At 64.1% G+C, this 24856-nt stretch overlaps 3 protein-coding genes across 6 annotated transcripts in view; all 3 read right to left on the bottom strand.

Moving 5' to 3' along the window:
- Positions 1-602: 602 nt before the first annotated feature.
- Positions 603-6028, bottom strand: GATD3 (glutamine amidotransferase class 1 domain containing 3). The gene is made up of 7 exons (XM_004594152.2): positions 5790-6028; positions 5075-5127; positions 4139-4252; positions 2951-3070; positions 1725-1817; positions 891-1047; positions 603-731 (listed from the first exon to the last, which is right to left on the bottom strand). Exons 1-7 carry the CDS (start codon positions 5928-5930, stop codon positions 603-605), a joined length of 807 nt encoding a protein of 268 aa, XP_004594209.2. The 5' UTR covers positions 5931-6028.
- Positions 6029-6717: 689 nt separating this feature from the next.
- Positions 6718-14853, bottom strand: PWP2 (PWP2 small subunit processome component). 2 transcript variants are annotated; one of them, XM_058661565.1, is made up of 21 exons: positions 14731-14853; positions 14350-14462; positions 13737-13831; positions 13458-13557; positions 13186-13329; positions 12650-12785; positions 12332-12564; positions 11628-11771; positions 11309-11379; positions 10870-11006; positions 10642-10790; positions 10134-10281; positions 9839-9989; positions 9172-9352; positions 8441-8588; positions 8083-8191; positions 7880-7945; positions 7379-7597; positions 7125-7275; positions 6969-7043; positions 6718-6891 (listed from the first exon to the last, which is right to left on the bottom strand). In XM_058661565.1, the coding sequence occupies exons 1-21, from the start codon at positions 14746-14748 to the stop codon at positions 6747-6749; spliced, it is 2733 nt and encodes a 910-aa protein (XP_058517548.1). In that variant the 5' UTR covers positions 14749-14853; the 3' UTR covers positions 6718-6746. The 2 variants fall into 2 exon arrangements, with proteins under 2 accessions (XP_058517548.1, XP_058517549.1); XM_058661566.1 differs by lacking the exons at positions 6718-6891; positions 6969-7043 and having other exon boundaries at positions 7187-7275; positions 7375-7597.
- A 1602-nt stretch (positions 14854-16455) lies between these two features.
- The window catches only part of TRAPPC10 (trafficking protein particle complex subunit 10), a 48055-nt gene continuing 39654 nt past the window's right edge, over positions 16456-24856 (bottom strand). For all 3 annotated transcript variants that reach the window (XM_004594086.2, XM_058661562.1, XM_058661563.1), the window contains 8 exons: positions 24276-24434; positions 23536-23765; positions 22473-22573; positions 21656-21782; positions 20916-21086; positions 17927-18104; positions 17231-17425; positions 16456-17071 (listed from right to left, as the gene is read on the bottom strand). In XM_004594086.2, the coding sequence (XP_004594143.2) occupies positions 16833-17071; positions 17231-17425; positions 17927-18104; positions 20916-21086; positions 21656-21782; positions 22473-22573; positions 23536-23765; positions 24276-24434 (1400 nt within the window). In that variant the 3' untranslated portion in view covers positions 16456-16832. The remainder of the gene's footprint in view (positions 17072-17230; positions 17426-17926; positions 18105-20915; positions 21087-21655; positions 21783-22472; positions 22574-23535; positions 23766-24275; positions 24435-24856) is intronic.

The following is a 24856-nucleotide window of genomic DNA, read 5'->3' on the forward strand; positions in this document are numbered from 1 at the left end:
TGCCCAGCCCCTAGTGCTGGCGGCACAGGCACCCACTGGGCCTGAAGACCAGAGGAACATTCCAGACCAAGGCCCGCACTGCTTCCTGAAATGCCTTCTCCCTGACCACCTCCCACGCCAGCCACAGGCAGCAGGGATGGCCAGGGCTGGGTCACACAGCACGCCCCGCACACACTCCTGGGCAGACTAGAGGCCCTGCTGATTCAGGTGATTTATTCATGTGAAAAGCAGAGTGACAGAATTCAGTCCAAGCATTCCCTCCAGTGCTCTCGAAGCCCACGGCCGGGGCAGGGGAAGCCAGGAGCGCCGTGGGTGCAGGTGTGCACGCGTGGCCCCTCCTCCTGCCTTTGCAGGTGAGCAGCAGGGAGCTGTGGTGCAGTCGGCAATCTGGCACTGCTGCTGGCAGCTTACCCACCGCACCACGGCGCCTGCCCAGAAGGCCTTCCTTCATCTGCAAGTGCTGTGCAAAGAAATCTTTTCCCAGAGGTTCCTGAGCTATCAACTCGAGGCTGTGGTTCGTGCCCTGGGGAAGGGGGGCCTGGAGCCCCGGGGCCCTCAGCTAAGGATGCCCCAGGCTGAAGCAGGCCGCCTCCCCAGTGCCGTCACTTCCGGGTAAGCTCCAGCACCCCGCGCACCATGGCGCCCACGCCGTCATGGATGTGGTGCAGCGCGGCCTCACACATGAAAGCTGGCGTCGTAACCACCTTGTTCTCCCTGTCGATGTGGGCTTCGTGTGCGGAGTTAGGGACAAGGCAGCATCAACCACAGGTCCTGTCCCCCCACCCGCCCCCGAGCTCACCCGCTGGGGGCCTCCACGCATGGACCCCACCCAGGGGCACAGCTCCAGGGGGAGCACCCTAGCTGGCCCACCCCCACCCCAGCAAGGATATGGTCACGTCCTTCACGCAGTGCTTGGCGCCCAGGGCCTTCACGGCCTCTGCCGTCCCAGCGTATGGCCACCTGCCGCCCTCCTCCTGCTCGTGGCCCACTGTGACCTCCACACCTCTCAGCACCTTGGCCACGAGCACCGGCGCGATGCAGCACAGGCTGGGGGAGGGGTCAGTTCTGGACCAGGCCACAGGAGCTCAGGCCCCAAAGGGCTGGGAGCTGCTTGGCGTACCCCCACACCTTGGCCAGCCACGCCTGCTCTGTCAGCCTCAAGTGTTCCCTGGAAGGTCCCCAGGGCCAGCTCTGCCCAGTGCCTCAGAGCCACAGGGCACGTGCGGGAAGTGCAGGGGCCCCCAGGTGTTTCCTGGCTGCGATGCCTGTTCACAGGGCCAGGCCCTGCAGCCACCAAGTGGCCGACCTGCTCCGGGGATGGGCTCCCCCCTGAGGCACGACCCTGTGAGCCAGCACCCCCTGCAAGCCACCATCAGGTACCCCAGCCAGGTCGGCTGCACACAGGGGCAGCCAATGTGCTCCAGCCCAGGACTGAGGGCACAGTGGGCGGTGACCAGCCTCAGTACGAGGCCTGGGCCTGGTGGTCTTCCTTCAGCAACACAGTTGGGTGTGGCCCTGTATCCCCTCACCCCAGGACCTCACGGATGATACCCAGGCGGGTTCAGACACTTCCTGTCACCACCCCTGGACGCGTGGGGACCCAGGACAGGGCAACCAAGCAGGAGGCGGAGACAACAAGACCCAGGGAGGCCACACAAGGATCCACGTGACATGTGGCCATGGGAAGCCCCTGGGCGGAAGTGAGTGGAGGGCCCGCTACGCACCCAATGGGCTTCCCAGCTCCGTGGAACTCCTTCAGCACCCGCTCCACGTCACGGTGGACCCTGAAGTCCTTCCCGTCCACAGCAAATGTGCTCCTGTGGTGGTGATGGGGAGAGGCAGACATGACGCCCCCACAGCTCCGGGGAGCGGTGGCCGGGGCGCATGGGTGACCTCCACGATCCCCCCAGTCAGACCTGGGCAGAGCCTGGCTGACACGGACGAGGGGTCGGAGCCCACAGCTCTGTGCCAGGTGCTTAGCCTGGCCTCAGGTAAGGATGCCTGGGGCTCGCTCTGGAGGGCGTGGAGGTGTCAAAACCAGTGTGTCACACATTCAACACCCAACGTCAATCACAACGCCAAAGAGCACTGGGAGCTGCCCAGTGGGAGAGATGGACATGTCCCAGGCACTCCGCAGGCACCCCAAGCTGGCTCCAGCCACCCCTTGGAGCAGACAGGACCTGGCGTTTGGGGTGTGGCCACCTTCCACCGGCACACACAGGTGAAGGGAGGGGCCCCGCAGCACCCCCAAGGGAGTGTGAGCTGGGCCCCACCCCCTACACTGTGCCACTGCCCTCCAAACCAGCCCACCACCCCATTCCGTGCCAGGCGTGGACAGCAGAGCGGGCCAGCTCCCACTGTCCCAAGATGAGCACTGTGCCTGCCCGAGGTCAGCGTCCAGCTGCCATGGCCATTCTCCAGCCAGCTGCAGCTGAGGGAGGAGGGACGGGAGGGTCCAGGGGCTCCAGCTGAGGGGAAGGACAAGAGGCCGTGGCCAGTGGCACTGCCTAGGACAGCCAGCGCTTTCTGGAAGCCTCGGCAGCCCACTTCCAGCCCCACAGGGCCGAGGGAGCAGGCGACCCTGGTGATGCCAGTTGGGGTGTACTGAGGGGAGCAGGACCCCCGGGGCCCCGGAGACCCAGGGGACACAGGTGAAAGGCAGCGCTGGACACTCAGGCTGAGGACAGCCGAGGCACCAGGGCTCAGCTCCCATTACCATGGCAACAGCCCTTCCTGCCCAGGGTTCTCGAAAACTGGCCACCAGCAGCACAACCCTGGTGGCCAGGGACGCGGAGACCCCAGCACAAGGTGACCCAAGGATCCCCGACCCTCCAGCTGAGCTCAGAAAAGGTTCAGCTCTCGGCTCCCAGAGCAGTTCCCACATGCAAGCACAGCCCTGGAAGACCCTGCCCAGTTCCAGCCCTGAGAGGCAGGCACTCCCAGCACGCACAGGTTCTTGGCGGCACCAAAGCCTCCCGGGAAGATGACGGCGGCGTGGTCGGCTGCGCGGAGCTGGGCCAGGTCAGTGATCTTGCCCCGGGCGATCCTCGCCGACTCCCTCAAGACATTTCTGGGGAGGAAGCCAGGGCTGGTGACGGGGGAGGGCAGGGGCCAGGCTGCCTCTACAGGACCAGGTCAGGACCAACGCTTCCACAGTAGCACTTGGTGTCACCCTCAGATTCTAGAAACCCCAAGTCTTACACTGCAGTAGTTGAGACCTTGCAACTCCCTAGGAACTCCCCACAGCCCAGGGACATGGGTGGGTGGAGCACCATGCAGCAGGAGGTGCAGTCACCGCCTGCGACACAGGCAGCCCACGCAGGCACCGTGTCTAGTCCCGGCGGCCCCTGCTTCCCATCCAGCTCCCTGCTGTGGCCTGGGAAAGCAGTCGAGGACAGCCCAAAGCCTTGGGACCCTATACCCGCATGGGAGACCTGGAAGAAGCTCCTGGCTCAGAGGGGGCAGCCCTGGCTGTTGCAGCCATCTAAGGAGCACGCCAGTGGGTGGAAGCTGTTTGTCTCTGAGTCTTCCAAGTGTAAATACAGACACTAACAGGCGAACACAGTCACATGTCAGGCCTTAGGCAGCGGGAAGCTACCGGGGATCAGCCACACAGGATAGCAGGCACGGGCACCGTCAGGGGCCTGGTAGAGCAGGCGACGGTGCCAGCCAGCCCGGGACACCCACAGGCTTCTGGCTGCCACTGCAGTGCTCAAACAGCCCCAGCCAGGGAGTTCAGGGCCCGGTCTCCCAAGGGTCATCTCCACAGCTTAGCTTGTTTCTCTGGGGGTAACAGGATGGGCAATCTTGGCCTAACACATTTAGCCCCTGGCTGGACCACAAGCTCCCCCTTCCCTGCTTCCCCTTTTTCAAGATGCCCCCGGAGAAGCTTAGGAGCTGCTTGAGCATTGGGAAAATACTGGGAGGAACTAGGCAGACTATAAAAAGGCAGGCCAAGTTAAAATAAATGGCATTCTCTTTATAAGAATGACCCACTGTGTGTTGTCTTTTTTGTAACCCTAATCCCTCTGCTTGGCTTGTGGTGCACGGCGACGCCAGCGTCGCTGACAAGGGAGGGTGGCTGGGCCCACTGGCACCAACTCTGGCAAGAACCCGGGCACAGGGAGCGTGGCCCCACCTGGTCTCACTCTCGGCCGGCTGCCCCTTGGTGTGGTCGATCACGTGCAGTTGAGGGACGTCAGGAGCAAAGAGCTGGACCTCGGCTCCCCCGCGGCTCAGGTGCACCAGGACCCTACGCCAGAGAATCGAGGCTGCCCATCACACCGCGTCACCACCGGGCAGACGTTCATGCAGATGCCCCAGGATAGGATTTCAACCACATGCCAGGGCCAGCTCCCAGTGTGTGCCAACACTCGGCTACCTGCCAAGGCCGCCGACGCCCACAACTCCAACGACAGTTACATGGCCAGCTGTGGAGACCTGGCGTACTCAAACACCCTGGACACACACCCACCCTGCCCAGGTCGGTCACTGTGTCATCAGCTCTTTGTGCCCAAGCCAAGCCTGGAACTCTGCCCCTTGGCCTCCTGCCAGGCAGGCACCCCGAGGCTGACAGGACAGACCGTGGCTGCTAGGAGCTACGGGTTTCCCAGGAGCCTGCGTGTGTGGTGGTTGCTGACAGATCCCTGCTGTCATTACGGCCACCATCAACGTTACCCCGTCCGAGGGCCCAGGGCCACGGGCAGCTCCACGGCGCACCTCAGGGAGGTGGGAAGTGGGGGTGCAGACGTGGAGTTCCTGCCACCCGGGGGGGGGGGGAGACCAGGATGGGACTTCCAGCTCCTGGCTTTGCCCACCCCCTGCAGCATTCAGGAAGTGGATCCAGAAGGAAGACACCTGCACACCACGTGGGCAGTACTGGTGTCCCCGCCAGGACCCAGGTGCACACCAGGCGCCCAGTCCTAGTGAAGAGGCTGAGCGGGGCGGTGACCAGTGAGCAGCCCCTTCTCTGCCTCTCGCCGCGCCGACCTGAGCCGTCCCACCCAGAGCAAAGCCTTGAGAACACACACGAGTAGACGGGCAGCGGGCCACCGTGGCTGGCGCGAGGACTCACGCGGACGCTTCGTGGATCTCGGTCCCGTCGTAGACTCCACAGCCAGACAGCACCTGCGGGAGGAACGGGGGCTGAGCCGGGCAGTGGGGGTGACCGGGAGTCGCTGGCCTTTGGGGGCAACGGGGCTGAGTGGGGACTGGGCTAAGCGGGAGACCCTGACCTCGGGGACTGAGGGGCTGAACGGGGGACCCTGACCCTCGGGGGCCGCGGGGCTGAACGGGAGACCCTGACCTCGGGGACTGAGGGGCTGAACGGGGGACCCTGACCCTCGGGGACTGAGGGGCTGAGCGGGGGACCCTGACCCTCGGGGGCCGCGGGGCTGAACGGGAGACCCTGACCTCGGGGGCAACGGGGCTGAACGGGAGACCCTGACCTCGGGGGCCGCGGGGCTGAACGGGAGACCCTGACCCTCGGGGGGCCGCGGGGCTGAACGGGAGACCCTGACCCTCCGTGACTGAGGGGCTGAACGGGGGACCCTGACCTCGGGGGCCGCGGGGCTGAGCGGGAGACCCTGACCTCGGGGGCCGCGGGGCTGAGCGGGGGACCCTGACCCTCCGGGACTGAGGGGCTGAACGGGGGACCCTGACCCTCGGGGACTGAGGGGCTGAACGGGAGACCCTGACCTCGGGGACTGGGCTGAGCGGGGGACCCTGACCTCGGGGGCGGCGAGGACTGGACTGACCGGGGAGGCGCCCCCCGGCCCGCGAGCACTTACCACCGCGACCCGAGGCCCGGCGCGCGGCGCGGAGCCGTGAAGGGCCGCTTGCGGAGGCGGCAGCGGCCGCAGGCGGCCCGAAGCGGACAGGAATGTGGAAGCCGCCCACCTCAACGCCATCAAGGCTCTGACGCCCGCCATGGCGACGCGGGACACCACGACCTAAGGGTCACCCGCGTCGGCGGCGGGAAGAGACCGCGGGCAGGAGGACGGGCGACGCCTGCGCAGAGCCGCCGTGAAGCCGGAGGACGGGCGACGCCTGCGCAAAGCCGCCGTGAGGCCGGCCCCGCTCCTCCCAGTGAACGCGAGGCGCCTGCGCAGTCGCTGCAGGCCTCCGGTTCCGCCCCGTCAGCACCTTCTCCCGCGGTGGGTGGAGCCGCGCCTGCGCGTGGCAGCCGAGCGCCTGCCTGCCGCCCGCCCGCCCGTCCCGCCCCGAGGCCGCGCCGCGCGTGGACACCAAGGACACCGTGGATGCCAGGCTGTTCAGGCCCCGCGGGCGCACGCCTGGAGTGCCCGCTCCAGGGACGCTGCCTGGCGGCGCGTCGCCGTGCACAGCCACAGCCCCGAACAGGCCAAGCTGGGGGCGTCAGTGTGGCAGGTGACACTGGGTAACCCCACCGGTCACCGTGGCCCCCCCTTGCCCCGAAGTGGGGTGCACCCCAGACAGCCCACCCTGACCTGCAGTCGGGGCGGGGCCTGCACCTCAGGGACATGCCAGAAACCCTCAATCCTGACTCCAGCAGAACTTTATTACAAATATAAATAGCTCTGTACAAGACACCCGTGCCCACAGCCGGGCGCGGGGAGCGGCTCGGGGCCCTGCCCCATGGGCCACCCGGCCCTCTGGGGAGCGGCTCGGGGCCTCCCGCCCCATGGGCCACCCGGCCCTCTGGGGAGCGGCTCGGGGCCTCCCGCCCCATGGGCCACCCGGCCCTCCGCGGGGTCCTGGGGAGAGGCCTACACTGCCTCCCCAGCAGCTCCGGCCAGCAGGTGCAGGTCCTCCTCCTCGTCCTCACTGCCCAGTGCCGCCAAGCTGCGCTTCAGGCCCCGCTGCTGGGAAAGCGCCAGGGCGTACTGTATGTTGTAGCGGTTCCAGTCACAGCTGCACAGACACACGGGCAGTTAGCACAGGGCACAGAGCCCAGGGACAGCCCCCGGGGGCACCCACGCAGCACGTACAGCTTGGCGAGGTCGTCGCGGTGCCGCTGGAGGGCCTTCTGCAGGAACTGCACGGTGGGCAGCAGCGTCCCTGCCCTTGACAAGAAGGGGCCGTTAGCACCTCATGTGGGGACACACTGTGCCGTCCCTGGGCCCGCCTCAGCACGCCCTCACTACCTGGCCTTGAGCTTGTGCCCATGCCGCAGGAGCAGCCTCTGTGTCCACGTCAGGTAGAACTCGAGGTGGTGGGATGTCTCCATGGACGCAGCCAGGAACTCCAGAACTTTCTCCACGTACAGCTCGGGCAGCGAGGCGCCCACCACCTCAACTGCAGCAGGAAGGCAGCGAGTCTGGGTTCCCAGGCACACCCCGCCCACACCTGCCCACTGCTCACTCTGTCCAGTGGCACCCCTGGCCGCCCACTGACTCACTCTCATCCCGTGGCACAGCTTCCAGGGCCTCCTGCACCAGCTTGTGTTCATTCAGCCGCAGGGCCAGGAGGATGGCACGGGTGAACTCACACTGGCGCAGGGCTTCACGGACGCGCCCTGGGGTGACGCTCGTGTCCAGCTCAAAGGGGTCGAATAGTATCTGCGAGTCCAGGGAGTAGATGAGCAGGCCCTCAGTGGTGGTGGCTGCCCAGCAGCGCCCTGGAGACCGAGCAGTCGGGGTGACGATCCAGGCCACAGGGCCCATGGTGCCCAAGTCTAGCCTGACCCCCAGTGCTCCCCAGTGCACCAGGGTGTCACACAGGGAGCCACGCACGCTCCCAGGAGGGGCAGGCATCGCAGTGTCCACAGTTCCATGCAGGCCGCGGAGCACAGCTTGTGCGGGAGAGCATTTGGCCACAGGGTCGGCACCCTGCTCAGGCAGCACCTCGTGGACGAGAGGCAGCCCACACCACGCCCGGCCCACCCGGGAGTGGGGCTCACCGGTCGGAGAGAAGCGGAGCGAAGTCACCCGGATCTCAGGCTTGAAGTGCCGAGAACTCATGTCCCCTGGGAAGAGGAAAGCTTGCAAGGTGGAACTCACCCCAGGCCTCCCCCAGCCCCACTCCCGCCTAGCAGCCTCCCTGCCGGCCACAGGGCCCTGAGAGCAGCACTACCCATCGGCCCCAGCGTGAGGCCCCGCCCACCTTTCCTCACTCCGGGCAGGGGCACTGCCACGCCGTCCTCCTCCCCAGCGTCCTGATCAATGAGTGCCAGGTTGCCAAACTCCGTCATCTTCCTCCGGTTCAGAAACTCCTAGGCACAGGAGCGACAGGGCTTCACCCACGTCCTGGCTCACTGACCACCCAACCCAGCCCTGCCTGGGACAACCGGGTGCACACTCCCAAGGACGCTTGGAGGGCTGGGGCTTCTGAACCCTGAGCTGGTCTGGGGGCCCATGTGCACAGGCACAGCACAGCCTGCACCAGACTGGGGCAGGCAGGCAGGCAGGCAGGCAGGCAGCTGCGAGGACAGAGCTGTCCACCAGGCCCGGCCTGGGCTCACCTCCATGGCGTCCAGGGACAGGTTGCTGGAGATTTCAAACTTCTTCATGAGGATCTGCTCCCTGACGTGGTAGATGCACACGAACTTGGACATGCCTCCCGCCAGGACGCTCTGGCCGTCCGCCGAGTAGCAGAGGGTGGTGAAGGCCCTGGGCGGGGGGCACAGGCTCAGAACCCCAGCCCAAGGCCCACGGTGCCAGCCCTGAACACCCGCAGCCCCTGGAGGGGGTCCTGCATCCCCCTCGTCCTGTGGAGCCGGGCGCCCTCACTGCCTCAGGACAAAGCCACAGTCCCAGCTCCGACACGGGAGGACTGAGACAGATCTCCGACATGGCAGGGCGGAGGGCACAGAGCAGCTATGGAGGAAGCACAGGGTTCTGGGAGACCAACACCAGCGGACCCAGATCCATGGGCTCCGTCCCCATCTGAGAAGCAGGGTGCTGGGGGGAAGCAGCCACGGATGCAGGCATGCACTCAGACCCCAACCACAGCCAAGAACGGGTATCTTGGGGATCTGTGTGCCCTGGAGGCTGAGCAGGCAGGCCTGGCCCTTCCCAGGACGTGCAGCCCAGGTCAGGGTACTGGCGTGACTAAAGTGCCAACTCTCACGGGGGTTGAGGGCAGTGGAGCCCCACGACACCTCTGCCCAGTTGAGGTGTGGCCCTGAGCAGGGGGCTGAGGTGTCTACGGCAGAGGGGGCACAGCACCCTGGCCTGCAGAGCCCACACGCACTTGCCCTTGGCCGAGTGCTTGGCGGTGATCTTGTCCAGCTCCTTCCTGCCCGTCTTGAGGTCATGCCTGCCTTCGATGGAGCCCTTCTGCACGGCGTTCTCCGGGTCCCAGAAGGTGATGTGCGAATTCAGCGTGGCCACAGCCAGCTCTGCCCCATCAGGGCGGAAAGTCACGGCCAGAGCTGATGAGAGACGCAAGCTCAGGCCCCAGGCCGTGTCACTGCTGGCATCCAAGCGGCCATGGCCATGGTGCCAGTTGGGAAGAGCTTGGGACCAAGCTGGTTGATGGCACAGTGTGGCCCAGGCAGGAGGGGTTAGGGTGACAAGGAGAATCCAAAAGGGGACGGCAGAGGTGGTCCTGGGGCTGCCGGACAGAGCACTGACCGCCTGGGACAGCAGGAGAGGGGACCTGTAGCTCTTGGGCTGGCAGGCTGTGTGGGTCCCAGGGTGACAGCCCACGGCCACAACATAGCCATCTTGTGTTCCCAGGGCGGGTCAGCGTGCTGTCCCCCAGCACTGCCAGCCTCGGGCATCGGGACAGCCTGCACGCTGCATCGTTCCTCCCAGCCTTCAGGCTCCTGACCACATGCGGCCAAGGCAGGAGTACATGCCATGTGGGGGGTGTGTGGGGTTCGTATGTGTCTGTGTGTACACGCCACATGGCTCACCATCAGAGGTCAGGGCCAGCGTCTCTTTGGTCCTCCAGCTGTCATACATGTCCCACAGGCGGACTGTCTTGTCCCAGGAGGCGCTGGCCAGGATCGACTTCATTGGGTTGAAACACAGGCCACTGATCGGCCCCTCGTGCCCAGACAAAACCTACGGCAGCGTGGGGAGCAGGGCTGAGGGGCTGGTCTGGACACCCAAGGCCGGGGGGCCGCCTCAGTTCGGGGAGGGTCCTCTTGCCCACCCGACCCCCGAAGCAGGGTGGCTGTGCCGGGGCGGGGCGGGGCGGCTCCTTACGTCCAGGAGCCTGCCTGTCTGCATAGACCACACGAAGATCTCGAAGGAGTCCTGGGCCCCTGCGCACACAATCTCCCCACTTGAGTCCACAGCCACACAAGAGAACTGGGTGGGACGTGGGGACGTCAATGTGCGGAAGTTACGGTACCTGCAGGAGGAGCAGAGGCCAGCGTCACCATGGGCCCACCGTGCGAGGGGGCCGTGCTTGCCTGCAGGGCCAGCATCACCGTGGCCCACCGTGCGAGGGGGCCGTGTTTGCCTGCAGGCCAGCATCACGGTGCGCCCACCATGCGAGGGGGCCGTGTTTGCCTGCAGGCCAGCATCACGGTGCGCCCACCGTGCGAGGGGTCCGTGTTTGCCTGCAGGGCCCACCGTGCGAGGGGGCCGTGCTTGCCTGCAGGGCCAGCGTCACCGTGGCCCACCGTGCGAGGGGACCATGTTTGCCAGTGTCATGAAAGGACTGATGCCCACCTTCCCCAGACCCCCACCACGTCAGGGGAGTCATCACCTGTGCAGGTCGAAGGCGCGCACAGTGCCATCCATGGACGAGGTCACGATGACATAACCAGTGGCCGTGAAGGTCACCCCGGTGACACCACTGGAGTGCTCCGTGAAGGTGACAAAGCAGAAGCCGCTGAGGGTGTTCCACACCTTGACCTGCAGGCAGGCACGAGGGAGCGGTGAGAAGCAAGCGGGGCGAGCCCAGGACCCCTGACGTGGACGCCCAGGAGCCCACCTTGCCATCGTCCCCACCGGTGACGATGTACTGGCCGTCGGGGGAGTAGGCCAGCGACACCATGCTGTTGAAGTGGCCTTGCTGCTTCAGGACATACGACTCGCTCTGCCACTCCCACACCAGCAGCTGGCCCAGGCCTGTGGCACACAGCAGGGGCTGAGCACACCAGCATGGCAGCTCCCAGAACCCTGCCCACCAGGCCCGGGGGCACGGGCAGCAGCTCCAAGCACAGGGCCCAAAAGTGAGCCTGCGGCAGCCTGGGCAGACACCACCCTGACCCCAGAGCAGAGCACGTGCCAGGCCCCAGGGAGACCAAGGCCAGGGTTTCTTCTTTGAGGAAACTGCTGCCACGGCAGGAGTTCTAGCGGGCAGCCACGGGGCTCCCAGCCCTCCACCCCAAGGGTCCGTCATGCCTTGGAAGTGGCTGTGCATGGCGCACCTGAGCAGCCGAATGCGATCCAGTCGCCTGTGCTGTTGATGGCCACCGAGGAGATCCTCTGGTCGGAGACGCTGAGCACAGAAGCACAGGAGTGTGAGCAGGGGGCATCCAGTCTCCCCAGGCTCACCGACAGCCCCCCGGCAGCACCTGCCATCAGGCCACCTGCTTGGCACGTGCACCCAAAGTCTCAGGGGAGGCTGAGAGACATCCCCATCCAAGGGCTAGAAGCAGTCCTGTGACCCCATGGCCCTCACGGCAGGGGCAGGTTCGGTTCCACCTTCCCCTACCCCAGCCAACCCAAGGGAGACCCAACATTCACCTCAGGGAATGGATGAGGTTGAACTCGGGGAGCTCATGAAGATGGAAGATTCCAGAAGCAAAACCAGTGACCAAGAGGTGAACCTTCTTATGGTATGCTGCCGCTGTGAGGTTATTAAAATCACCCTCTTTATTGAAGAAATACCTGGCGGACAGGGAGCAGGCGCTGGGAGAACGGCCAGGGCCAGGCTGCCCTCCCCCACCCGACTGACACCTCCACCATCACAGCCAGCTTCAGGCCTGAGCTCGGGGCCCAGGAGCCTGCTGCTGAGAGGGCGTCCCCCGAGCCAGGGGCACAGGGAGCAAGGAGGGCAGGACAGTCGACCCTGGGGGAGTCACACCTCCCGGCCCATCCCTCTGCCATGTCCAACAGGGCCTCTGCCCGGCAGCCTTCCTTGCCTGGTCTTTTCCCCAGTCTTTCTGGGTCTTGCTCCTTCTTGCCCCCACAACCAGCCCCAACCCTAGTTGCCCCTTCATGGTTTCAGAGTTCCCCATAAGGTTGAGGGACCCCCATCCATGCGGGCCCAGCCACACGAAGGACATACACCCACGCTGGCCCAGCCACAGCAGCCCTACCGGACTCTCCCTGCTCTGTTCAAACTCACCCATCCCAGGGCCATGCCCAGCCTGGCAAGCCCCACCAGCACACACATGCGCAGCCCCTGACACGGACCCCTCCCCCACTCCCACCCTCCAGGGACCTACTTGGCGACCCGGGAGTACTTCACTTTCCCTTTCTTCTCCTCTTCGGTTGGTGTGGTTTTTCCACGGATGGTGGTCCCTCTCTCTCCCTCCTCGTCCTCCTCCTGGTGCTCCTCCTCCGCCCCCCGCTGCAGCAGGTCCGCCTGCCAGCCCCTGGGGGCTTTGAGCCGCAGGCCCTCAGGGGGCGTGTCACAGTGCCACACGCACAGTGCACCATCCTGGCTCACCGTGTATAGCTGCCGGGGGGAGGGGCGGGGTCACACCTGATCCCAGGGGCTCCCTGGGCGCACTCTACCCGGCCCCCATGCCATCAGGACATACGTCCAGGCTGTTGGACTCAAAGAAGCAGGCCACGATGGCATCCTTGTGTCCCCCGAGGGCATAGTAAATGAGGTTGTCCCAGCGCTCAGCCCCGAACACCCAGGTGGACATGTCCTTGCTGCCAACTGCGAAGCACCTACGAGGCAAAAGGACGAGCGTCCTGTCACGGCGAAGCCACTGCAGGGCCCGAGCGGGCGCCTGGTGCCAGGCAGACGGAGGGCCGCACCGCCAGGCACGGGGGAGCCCCCAGAGAGGCCGACCCCATCCCATCTCACTCCTGGGGTCCTAGCTGCTATTCCTGAGCTGCCTGGTGCACAACCCTGTGAACACGGCCCACATGCTGGACGCTGAGCAGCTGGAGAAAAGCCTGCAGGTGCCCAGGCAATAGGGAATGGGGCTGTTGGGGCGTGCCTGGACAGGCTCTTTGCCTGCTCAGCCAGGACCCTGCGCACTGGGGATGGCGCCGTGGCTGGTCCTGTGTCCCTAAAGACAAAAGCAGACCAGGGCAGACCAGTCAGAGACCCCACCGGCCGCACTTAGAGTCATCGCTCCAGTCGATGCCCGTGGTCTCGTCGTAGGGTCCGAAGTAGGTCTTGTCCAGGACAAACGCGTTGAACTCTCGCTTCCTCCCGGGTGCATGGTACATCTGAGCTATGCTGCCCTTGGTGACAACAAACTTCCTGCAGTGGACACGGGAGACAGTGCTCTGGGGGCCCGCAGCACCTGCCCTCTCTCCAAGGCCTTCCCCTGCCGGGGGGCTGCAGTCCCACGGGGTGCCCCCAGCCCTTGGCCCAGAAACTTCCCGTACCTGCCGTCTGGGGAGAAGCACACACTGTGCACAGAGCCCTTGAAGTGGAAGTGGTGGAGCACCGAGCGGCCCACCAGGCTGACCAGCAGCGCACTTCCCCCTGCAGGAGGTGGAGGTGAACACTCTGCGGGGCCGCCCCGAACCCCCACCCCAGACCAGCAGTCCCCCACCAGCCTGGGCACATGGGGCAGGGCACCAGCCCCACAGGGCAGTCACCCAAGCAGCAGGGGAGTGGATCCCCAGGGACCTGTGCTGGCCGCTGACCTCCAACACACTGACCTTCGTCAACGATGATGGCCAGGCGACCATCCGGGGACAGCCCCACGCACTTGACATTGTAACGGGTGGCCAGCGGCAGCGTGTCGGACTTGTTGCTGAGAAACCAAAGTTGCACTGAGTTGGGGGTCGGCTCCGGTCACGGAGAGGGGCCTGAGCAGGGTGAACCTCAGGCAGAGACAAGGGATCAGCTACCCTGGGTGAGCCCTCGCCCCGCTGCCCCGCCGCCCCAGGGACTGGGAGGCACCCACCACCAGCGCACTCACTTCTTCTTTTTTTTTTTTTTTTAAGATTTATTCATTTTTATTACAGCCAGATATATACAGAGGTGGAGAGACAGAGAGGAAGATCCTCCATCTGATGATTCACTCCCCAAGTGAGCCGCAACGGGCCGATGCACCGATCCGAAGCCGGGAACCTGGAACCCCTTCCGGGTCCCCCAAGGGGATGCAGGGTCCCAATGCATTGGGCCGTCCTCGACTGCCCTCCCAGGCCACAAGCAGGGAGCTGGATGGGAAGTGGAGCTGCCGGGACCAGAACCGGCGCCCACATGGGACCCCAGGGTCTCCAAGGCGAGGACCCCAGCCGCCAGGCCACGCCGCGGGCCCGCACTCACTTCTTCAGGTCAAACACAGTGACTCTGTTTCCCACAGGGCTGATGACTGAGTTGCCATCGCAAGTGAAGTTCAAGTTCCCTCGCCGATACACGGTACCCAGCAGGTTGGAAAACTAGAACAGCACATTCGTCTTAAGCCCCAGACAGCACAGCTGCTGGACCGGGTCACCCCTCGTCCCCACCACGGGACAGCACAGCTGCTGGACCGGGTCATCCCTCACCCCCCACCACGGGACAGCAATGCCCGGACCTCGCCCCCCAACACGGGCCAACGCCGCGCAGACCGGGTCACCCCGCGGCGCGGACAGGCCCAGGCAGCCCCCTCCCCGCGGCCCGGGCCGTGTGCCTGCCGAGACCCCCGAGAAAGCCCCGCGCGCTCACCCTGTAAGCGAACTTCATGGCCGCGGACGCACGCGTGCTGCAAGCAGAGAAACCGGCGCCGCGCCACTTCCGGGACCACAGCAGGGAGCCGACACGCGCAGCGCGCACTTCCGGGGCGGGACTCCGAGGACGGCGCTCCCGGGGCGGAGCCTCGCTGCCTCGAAGGCAGAGCCCTGGCAGAGCACCGCCCCGTTCTAGGCGGAACCTCGGGGTTTTAGAGGCGGGGCTCTGGCAGATCCCCGCCCCTTCTGGGAGGAGCCTGGCTTCTTCCAAGGCAAGAAAACAAGAAAACCTTCATGTTCGCCCAGAGTAAGCAGTGGAGGTGGGTCAGGAGCCAGGTTTGGGAACAGCAAACAGGAAAGGGGTTCACGTAGCACCCGCAAAGGCAGCGCAGGGCCACAGCATGGGAATGAGGTGCAGAACAGTCACTTTTCTTGTTATAATTTATGTATTTTCGGGCTGCAGACCAGGGCACAATGCCTCAGCTCGATCCGCCCCAGCTAAGAACCCAGCAGGCCTTGCTAACATGGAGTCTGACTGGTCTGGGGCTGCTGACCACTGCCTGTAGTCCCTGAGGTCACTGCCATTGTCAGAACACTTCAGGAATTACTGATTTTCCAATGTGGGAGAGCCCATGAAATTCACAAAACCCTAAGGAGTTTTCTCCCTGCTTGTTAAGGTGTTGGTCCTTCTGGGACCTTGTGTGTCCTGTGGGGTAACAGTTGCAGCATGTTGCTCAGCTCACACCCAGACGCCTGGCTTCCTGTCAAATGAATGAATACATGTCACTCAGAATTCATGCTAAGAAACACACCAGTTTCATGTCCCGGCCACCTGCTCCATCGGAAGGGGCAGGTGCACACTGGAGGAGTGGCTTCCGGGGAGCGTTGTGGATTTCTAGCCATTTCCATGAAGCCAGAAACTGTTGCCACAATCTTGGGGTCCGGCCCACCCAGCCCCCACTGGCTTCCTCTAAATGCAAATGCAGTTGGAATTTTCATCCTGGGGGGACAACCCGAGGCAGGACTGTCAGGGAGACCACGCCATCCAGGTGCGCTCACGAGCCCCTTCCAGGAATGGGGGCAGCCAGTCCTCTGGGCTCAGGGAGCCGAGCACTTGGACTAACGCAGAGCTGGGGCTCCTGCTCCTGTGCCTGGCAACCCTGGAGGGCAAACGTGGGTGTTCATGTGGAAAATCCTGAGTTGGGGAGCGTAGGCTGTGGTAGGTGCTGAAGTTTTCCTTTGCCTACGCAGTCTGACTATAGTACTACTTCTCAAACTGCACCTAAGACAAAGAAAGATCCAGGAAACACCTTCACACACTTCTCCAGCTCTCACACCAGCGTGGACGTGCGGGCAGCGCCGCCCTCCCAGTGCCTGAGCTCGGGGACTCTTGGGGACGCTCGGCTCTGCCACTCCCGATGCCAGGGACCACACATTCCCTTTTCCCTCTGTTGTGACTCACATGTGTGCTACACTTTCAAAAATAAGTCAATCAGCTGTGTGTACACTCATATTTGCGGTGTGGTGTAGCCAAGACCGGAGTACAAAAGGACACGGAGCATGAGTGAGAGCTCCAAGCAAGGACTCAGGATGCGACAGTGCCAATGCATCACCGCACACACAGGACCATTAAAATAAATATGTATTTAATCCAAGTGCATCTCCGCTCCGTCAGAGGAACCCGGGGGGCCCGTGCCCCACTCTACTCTCCCCAGGACCCCGACGGCTCTCCCCCAAGGCACAGAGGGGTTCTGCCCCCTTCCGTCCCCACACACAGCCATCTCCACGAAGCACACAGCGACAGCCCAGGCCCCGACCGCCTCTCACCCAGCAGACACACACAAGTCCAGCTGGTTCTAGGCGCTGGGCAGCAGTGGGACCCAGAGCCAGCAAGGGCCTGTCCGTGGGGAGCCGGATGTGGGCAGCCAGCCCAGCGCCGGGAGGGGCAGCCAGGAAGGGGCTGGTAGCACAGACAGCACGGAGATGACAACGTGACCAAGCTGACCACCCTCCAGGGTCCCCAAGGCCTCCGGAGCCGCAAGGCCCGACGGGGCATCCAGCTGCAGCCAGTCCGCACCTGCTCCCCAGCAGGGGGCACCGTCACGTGACACTGACTTCCAGCACATGGTGGTCCTGGCTGGGGATGACCAGGACCTGCGCACCCGTGCTGGAGTTGAAGACCTGGCCCGCGGGGAGCGCCTGCAGCCGGGGCATGGGCAGGCCCTTGTGCTCGCCGCTCGCGGCCGAGTGCACGCTGCCTCTGCCCTTGACGCTGCCGCTGTCCAGCTGCTCGTCCCCGTGCTTGTCCACCGACAGGGTGTCATTCTCTATCCAGCTGTCTGTGAAGCACAGCAAATCAGGGCCGGCCACGGAGTGGCAGGTGGCAGCCCCGGGCAGTCACCTCCAGGACACACACAGTGTCAGCCCCTTGTGATGGGGCAGTGCCCAGGGGTGTCCCACTGCCAGCCACCCGCCCCCAGAGGCTCCCTGAGCCCTACCAGCGTCCAGCTGAGAGGCGTGGGCGGAGTGATGGGGCAGGTACTTGAACAGCCTGACGTCGGGCAGGGGCAGGTAGCCTGCGAAAAGTGGCATCACTTCCAGGTGCACCCTGTGAGTGGCCTGGGCGGCCACGGGCATGCAGATGACACCACAGCTCTTGCCGCACACGGCCCAGCGGCTGCTGTTGTCGACCACTGAAACGCAGGGGCACGCAGGTCAGCACCCAGGCCGGGGAGCGCAGTGCCAACAGAGACCCCGTGCTCGGAGAGTGCAACACAGCACACAGCCTGACTCGGCCAGTCCAGGGCAAGGCCCACTCCACCCGTGGCTGAGGTGAGGCAGGGTGCTGGGGCTGCGGCTGTCTCCTCGGCCAGGCAGTCCGAGACCGGGGAGCAGCGGACAAGGGCGTTCCTGTAACCCCTTGGCAGACGCACATCGTGAGCACACCCCACCTGGGTGGGGCTGGGCTGCAGGGCCGGCCCGGGTAGTCTGTCAGCACCGCTTGGTCAGGAGCCATGGAACATGCCCCTGTCTGGATGAATTAGCACGGAGGGGCAACTGTGGCCTCAAGACTGGCTGGACTGACGGAGCCCAGAGCCACACAGAGGAGCGAGGCAAGTGTTGGCCTGGCCCAGCCAGACAGCCCTCATCCCCCCCATGAGCCTGGGCACTCAGCGTCCAGCCCTCGGACTCACCTTCGTACATGAGCCGCGTGGTGAAGTGCGAGTCAGCCTCGGTCAGCGCCTCGTCCCGGTCCACCTCCAGCAGGTCAGCGAGCCGCGTGATACACACTTCCAGGGCGCACAGGGAGCCCGTGCGGCAGAACTCCAGCCCCGCTGGCGGCGCAATGGCGGCCTGTACCTTGTACAGTGTCTGGTGGAGGGACAGCAGAGCTCGAGGAGAGGTGGCCCAAGCAGCCTGGTTCCCCCATAGACATGGACGCCACCCAGGAGGCACTGGCGGGACCACTGCTGCCCGCGTGCCTCCCTGCAGCCCCACTTCCATGGCCAAGGACTAGGAAGCGGCTCCTGACAAGCCGTCACTGAAACAGATCGCTGCGACCACCACAGGGAAGTCATGTGTATGCCCGGTGACAGCAGGAGAGCCACCATGGCCAGACAGAGGGGCCCAGGGCGGACAGCCAACTAAGCCAGGAAGCCCTGGCGCCCCAGCAGGTGTGGGCCTGCCTCACAGCAGGACGGCAACCCAGGTGTGGGACCACGGATATCCCATGTGGAGGGCAACCTTGGACCCCCAACTGCTCATCACACTCCCACCCCAGGACAAGGCGGTCACAGACCTCAACGCAGGCGTGGGGCTGCGCCACGCCCAGCAGAAACCACAGAAGGACCCCTGTGGCAGCACTGGACATGGAGCCGAGCCCAGGCAGACACAGAGCTCATGAAAACCACGCAGGCCATGCCCAGTGTGGGGGCATGTGTGGAACCGCGTTCCCCGACCAGTGATAGAAACATCTTCCCAAGGAAGACACACACGGGGTCGTCCCTGGGAGGCGCCAGACCGCAACAGCCGCCAGGGCAGTGCACGCAGCACCCACGTGCTGCCGAAACACCTGGCCTTGGTCACCACGACAGTCACTGTGCGGCTCCGCCTTCTCTCCCAGTGCCATGTGGCAACCAGGACCTGGGTCTTCAGAGCAGCGGCAGAGCCTACCCAGACTCCAGCCACGGACACATGCTGCCCACATGACGCCACGGCTCCACCACGCGGACAGCAAGAGGCTGACTGCTGACGCTGTGCTGAGAGGGAGGAGGAAGTTACTGACCACACGCGGCATGACACGTGTGGGAGAATCACGTGGGATGTGGTTATCCAGCGACTGGAGCCCAAGATGGTGCCTCACACTTGAAAGCTAATAAGAGGGGCCCGGCAGCGTGGCCTAGCAGCTAAAGTCCTCGCCTTGAAAGCCCCGGGATCCCATATGGGCGCCAGTTCTATTCCTGGCAGCTCCACTTCCCATCCAGCTCCCTGCTTGTGGCCTGGGAAAGCAGTCGAGGACGGCCCAATGCATTGGGACCCTGCACCCACATGGGAGACCTGGAGGAGGTTCCAGATTCCCGGCTTCGGATCGGCGCAGCACCGGCCGTTGCGGCTCACTTGGGGAGTGAATCATCGGACGGAAGATCTTCCTCGCTGTCTCTCATCCTCTCTGTATATCTGACTTTGTAATAAAATAAATAAATCTTTAAAAAAAAAAAAAAAAGAAAGCTAATAAGAGGGTTCTAGAAAACACAGGGGCTCTGGGAGCCGCTGCTGTGGCACAGCACATGAGGCCAATGCTTGCACACTGGCCTCCCTCAAGGCAGTGTGGCATCCAGCCACTGCCAAGGTGCCTAGAAAGGCCTGAGGGCTTGGGCCCCGCACCCACGCACAGAGCAGGCCCGGCACCAGCCACTTGGGAGTCAAACAACGGTTGTAAGATCTCTCTTTTCTCTCTGTCACTCTGCCTTTCAAACAAATACATACACACCACATATACTCTGTAGTGCTTGGAACATGAAGAGAAGAAACAGCTAGTATCAAAGACTAGAGACAGCTTCTCACATGAACTGGCACTCAGTGACCTCAAGCCGACAAGGGGAGAAGAGTGAGTGTCGCAGAATGTACGCTCACATCTGGATTTGCCAACACAGAATCAGACTACGGCCACACGGCGGAGCCCTCCCTGATGCAGGCAAGAGGGGCTGCGGCCCAGGGGACTAAGTCGCAGTCTGTGACACCAGTTTGCAGGCTGAAGGTTTCTCTGCTTTGTATCCGGCTCCCTGCTCAGGTGCTAGGCAGGCCGCAGAAGACGGCCCAAGAACGTGGGTCCCTGCCAGCCTCGGCAGGCAGCAGGAAGCAGCTATGGGTTCGGGCTTCAGCCCAGCCCAGCTCCAGCTGCTGTAGCCATGTGGGGAGTGAGCCAGCAGGAAGCAGCTATGGGTTCGGGCTTCAGCCCAGCCCAGCTCCAGCTGCTGTAGCCATGTGGGGAGTGAGCCAGCAGGAAGCAGCTATGGGTTCGGGCTTCAGCCCAGCCCAGCCCAGCTGCTGTAGCCATGTGGGGAGTGAGCCAGCAGGAAGCAGCTATGGGTTCGGGCTTCAGCCCAGCCCAGCTCCAGCTGCTGTAGCCATGTGGGGAGTGAGCCAGCAGGAAGCAGCTATGGGTTCGGGCTTCAGCCCAGCCCAGCTCCAGCTGCTGTAGCCATGTGGGGAGTGAGCCAGCAGGAAGCAGCTATGGGTTCGGGCTTCAGCCCAGCCCAGCTCCAGCTGCTGTAGCCATGTGGGGAGTGAGCCAGCAGGAAGCAGCTATGGGTTCCGGCTTCAGCCCAGCCCAGCCCAGCTGCTGTAGCCATGTGGGGAGTGAGCCAGCAGGGGGAGCTGCACTCCTGCTCTCGCCCAGCCCCCTGTTGGCATGCTCAGCTTTGTAATACTTCACATCACTTTTGCATCCTCCGACTTGCTGGGTTTCTTTTCAAGAAAGGGAGACATGCCTTGGGTGGCAGTATGAGCGGGGGGTGGGGGGCTGGCAGCATGTGGGAAGAGGGCAGACTCGCTGGCCCAGGCCCGAGCCACCACGGGCTCAGGGCCACCTGAAGGGGACGGCTCCCACCTCTGCATCCTCAGAGCAGCAAGCACAGGAAGACCTCTCTCACCTCCCCCGGCCCCCCAAAATACATTACGTACAAAAAAATTCTCCACGTGAAACTCATAAGTGTACGGCTTTAAGGGGATAGACAGCCGCTCCTGCGAAGCCGGGGAAAAGCCCACGGAGAACTGGCAGTGCAGAGCGGGGGGCGGCTCCTGTGTCCACTTCAACTCCCAGACAAAGAACACCGACTGCTGGCTGTAGATGCGCTGCAAAGAGAGGGCGGGTCACTGCACGCCATACAGGAAGGTGCCGCTCCCTCGAGCAGTGCGTGCCACGGGGCAGGACGGCCGTGGCGCCAGCTCTCACTCCCGACTGGCACCATCAGGCAGCAGGTGCGGGCAGCTCGAGAACCCCTGTGAGGGTCTGCGCCCGAGCCGACTGCCTGCTGCTTGCCTCCAGTTGCACACACAAACCAGCACAGGCACAATGGTCACATGTGAGTGACAGGCACAGACAGGGCCCAGAACAGCCAGCTCCCCATGGGAAGTCCGGAAATGTCTAGCACCGCGGCAACCCACAAAGAATGGCCAGGCCGAGTGGGCACCACCAGGGCCCTCACACACCACGCCAGCACCTCAGATGCCCTCCTGCTGGGGTCTGTGTCCTAGCAGGGCAGGGGAGGAGGAGGTCTGTGATCAAAGTCAAGATGCCAGCCCAGTCCCGCATGTCAGCAGTCCCGCACGGACTGGAGCGCCTGCTGGGACTGTGCATTCCCAGTGCTGATCACACAGTCCGCTCCCGGCTGGGCCTGGAGGGGCGGGCTGGGAGCGCTTACCTGCTGGCACTGCGTGTTGAGCGGCACCAGCTGCAGGGCGGCGCCATCTCCGGTGTGTGTGAGGTTACAGTCTGACAGCTCGAAGTCCAGCTCAGACAGATTCTGGACACACACCTGGACATACTTCCTGAGGCAGAGAACAAACCGCGTGAGCTGCAGCCGGGCTCTCAGCGCACAGTGCTGCTTTCCGCCACAGCCAGAAGAGCCCAGGTGGGCTGCAGCCCCTCCCCGGCCCTGTGCCCCTGACCCAGGGCCAGTGCCTGGACGGGCCCTGGGCTCTATCACCACAAACATCTTCAGGGCCGCTGCCCACACTCAGGAAAAACAGCTGCTGATCGCCCAAACACCCGCAGGCGGGAAGAGGAACTGCTCGAGGGGCAGGCCGACGCCCCCCACGAGACCCCGGGGCTGCACATGGGACACTGTCCAAGGGGAGCTCCCCCCCGCACTCGCGTCTCCTGGTGGGCGTGCCCAGCATGCTGGCACCCCTGGGGCACAGGCTCCTCCATGGCCAACACCAGTTCCTGAGGAACCCTGCCCTGGATGGCTCCCGATGGCCAAAGGGGAGCAGCCCGCAGCTGCGAGCAGTGAGGTGAGAAGGGCAGCTTCCCGCGGAGCAGCGGCCAGAGCCGGTCAGGAGGCTCACAGCACAGAGCCGCGCTGGGGTGGGGAGCGAGGGCTCAGGCCATCGGGCAGCACCCACAACTCCAGATGCCTGAGACCAGGCAGCGGATGTGAGCTCCGCAGTGGACGACGGCAGTGCACGGTCACTAAGGGTCAGCTCTGAGCAGTGAGTCCGCCCCCGCGCCTCAGGTACCGGGTTCCAGCCGACAGCAGGGCGTGCGTGGTCCTCAAGGGCACGCTGAAGGTCAGGGCAATGACAGTGGAGTAGATGGACCACGGGCAGTCGATGGACACCTGTGGAGAGGCGAGGACATACTTGGGCCACCGCAGGCGCCTTGGAGGACACATGGCCCCACACATGACAGGCCAGGCACAACACAGGAAGGATGGAGGCAGACAGCAGAACCCCAGAGGCCACCAGGAGGGCCTTGGTGGCTCTAGATGCGAGCAGGGAAGTGCCCACGCTCGTACCAGGCCAGAGTGGAACGGATTATCTGCCTGATGTACCCGATAGGGCAGCGTGAGGACCAAGCTACCAGTTTCTGCAGGGACAGGAACAAACTAGCACCCTCTGCCTCTCTGCGCCCACTGAAGGGAAGCCATGGCAGGCTGGCGCCGGGAGGCAGGGTTCAAACGCCCCTGCGCAGTGCTGGCTGCAGTCCCGGCAGCTCGGCGGCCCATCCAGCTCCCTGCTGATGCAGCTGGGACAACAGACAAGGCCAAGGGCCTGGGCCCTTATCAGCAGCTGGGCGGCCTGGCAGGAGCGCCTGGCCCAGCCCCGGGTGTGGCAGCCGTCTGCCTCTCCCTCAGTCCCAGCAGCCTCCTGAACCTGTGCCTCGGGGAACAAGTGTCTTCCCCACCTCCGAGGACCAGGTGCCGACCCGTCTGCCATTCCTCGCCATGGCGTCTGGAAGCAGCCCCTGGACCCCTGACCATTGAGCTGTGCAAATGCCCTGAGACATGCAGCTGTTACAAGACATGCATGCAGACTGGATAAAAGGGTGCTGGCCATATGTCCCACGAGTTCACTGCCTGGGCACCTGCAGCTCGTGATGGGCAGCAAAGGGCTGCACCACTCCCAGAGTGATGGTGCTTCTGCGCAGCTGAGCGTGACAGATTCGGCATGCTGAGAAGGACGCACGGGGCACGCAGGCTCCCACAGGCCTCCTCTCTGACAGGTGGACTGGGTTCCCCTTAACACTCCTGCCCGCAAGCCCACTGTCCTGACCTGCGGCAGCTCGCGCCACGGCCCCTACCTTGTGGTCTGTGGAGGCCATGCAGAGGCCAGCCTTTGGCCTGTCCCTGTGCTTGGCAGGGGGCTCTGGTGTCCCCAGCATGTCCCTGTCCCCAGGGCTGGCAGGAGCTGGAGGCACAGAGAGGACGTCCAGCTCGAACTCAATGGCATGGTAGGCAGGAGCGGCGGGCAGGCTAATGCTGGTGACCTTGTCGGAGGACTGGATCCGCAGCCACGCTTCGGAGCACTTCTCTGCAAAAGCAACAGTCCCTTCCAACATGTTCCTGGACACATGTGCTGCGCTCAGTGGTAAGGCCACCATGGTGGCAAGGCCAGAGCTGAGCTCGGGCTGCTCCAGGGCAGAAAACCCAAGGGCAAAGCGCCCAGCGCAGAGGACACAGCAGGGAGCTGGCAGGGGACACTAACACTGCACCCAGAGACGGGACTCATGACGCATATGGGTCCCTGCATGTGCAACGGGTGTGCCCTCTCACTCCTGATGGTGAGGGCCTGGGGTCACAAGTGCCGAGGGTGCCCACAGGCTGAGGAGTGGGAAGGGCTCTGGCTTTGTCGTGGCCTGGGGGCCACACCCCGCACACTCAGCCAAGGGCAGCAGCACAGGCTAGGCTGACTCCTCATAGCAGGTGCTGGGCACAGACCACGGGGCTGCCCGAGGACGCCACGGTACAGGACGAGCACCAGGAGGGAGCCACACAGACGCCCAGCAGCACCCACCAGCACCCACAGCGCAGCCGCACACACCTCTCGAGTTGGAAGAGATGACAGCCCTGCTCTGCGCCTGGCCCAGGATGAGCATGGCTTCCGTATTGCTGAGCTGCAGGCTGTCCCCCGGCTTAACCGTGTAGTGGCCGGTGGTGACTGTGAACTTGACTTTCTGAGGGATGCCGGCCAGAAGGCTATCTGAGGGGAGAGGGAAATCAGCGTGGCTGTGGAACAGGACAGCCAGGTCCCACACGAGGGAGCCATGAGGGCCTTGGGCACAGCCAGACCCGGGCTGCGGGTGAAGGCACAAGAGAACCTGCTTGGGGATACAGCAAAGATGCTACTGTCAAAATCATGCAACAGGGGGATTAACCAGGGCACTGAAATGTACCTCCAATAGGAAAAAGAGAGCCGGGTGGAAGAGAGAGAGGACTGTGAGGAGGAGAGAGGACTGTGAGGAGGAGAGAGGACTGTGAGGAAGAGGAGAGAGGACTGTGAGGAAGAGGAGAGAGGACTGTGAGGAAGAGGAGAGAGGACTGTGAGGAAGAGGAGAGAGGACTGTGAGGAAGAGAGAGGACTGTGGGGAGGAGAGAGGACTGTGAGGAGGAGAGAGGACTGTG

The sequence above is a fragment of the Ochotona princeps genome, chromosome 3 (genome assembly GCF_030435755.1).
Source record: "Ochotona princeps isolate mOchPri1 chromosome 3, mOchPri1.hap1, whole genome shotgun sequence".
Taxonomy (NCBI): domain Eukaryota; kingdom Metazoa; phylum Chordata; class Mammalia; order Lagomorpha; family Ochotonidae; genus Ochotona; species Ochotona princeps.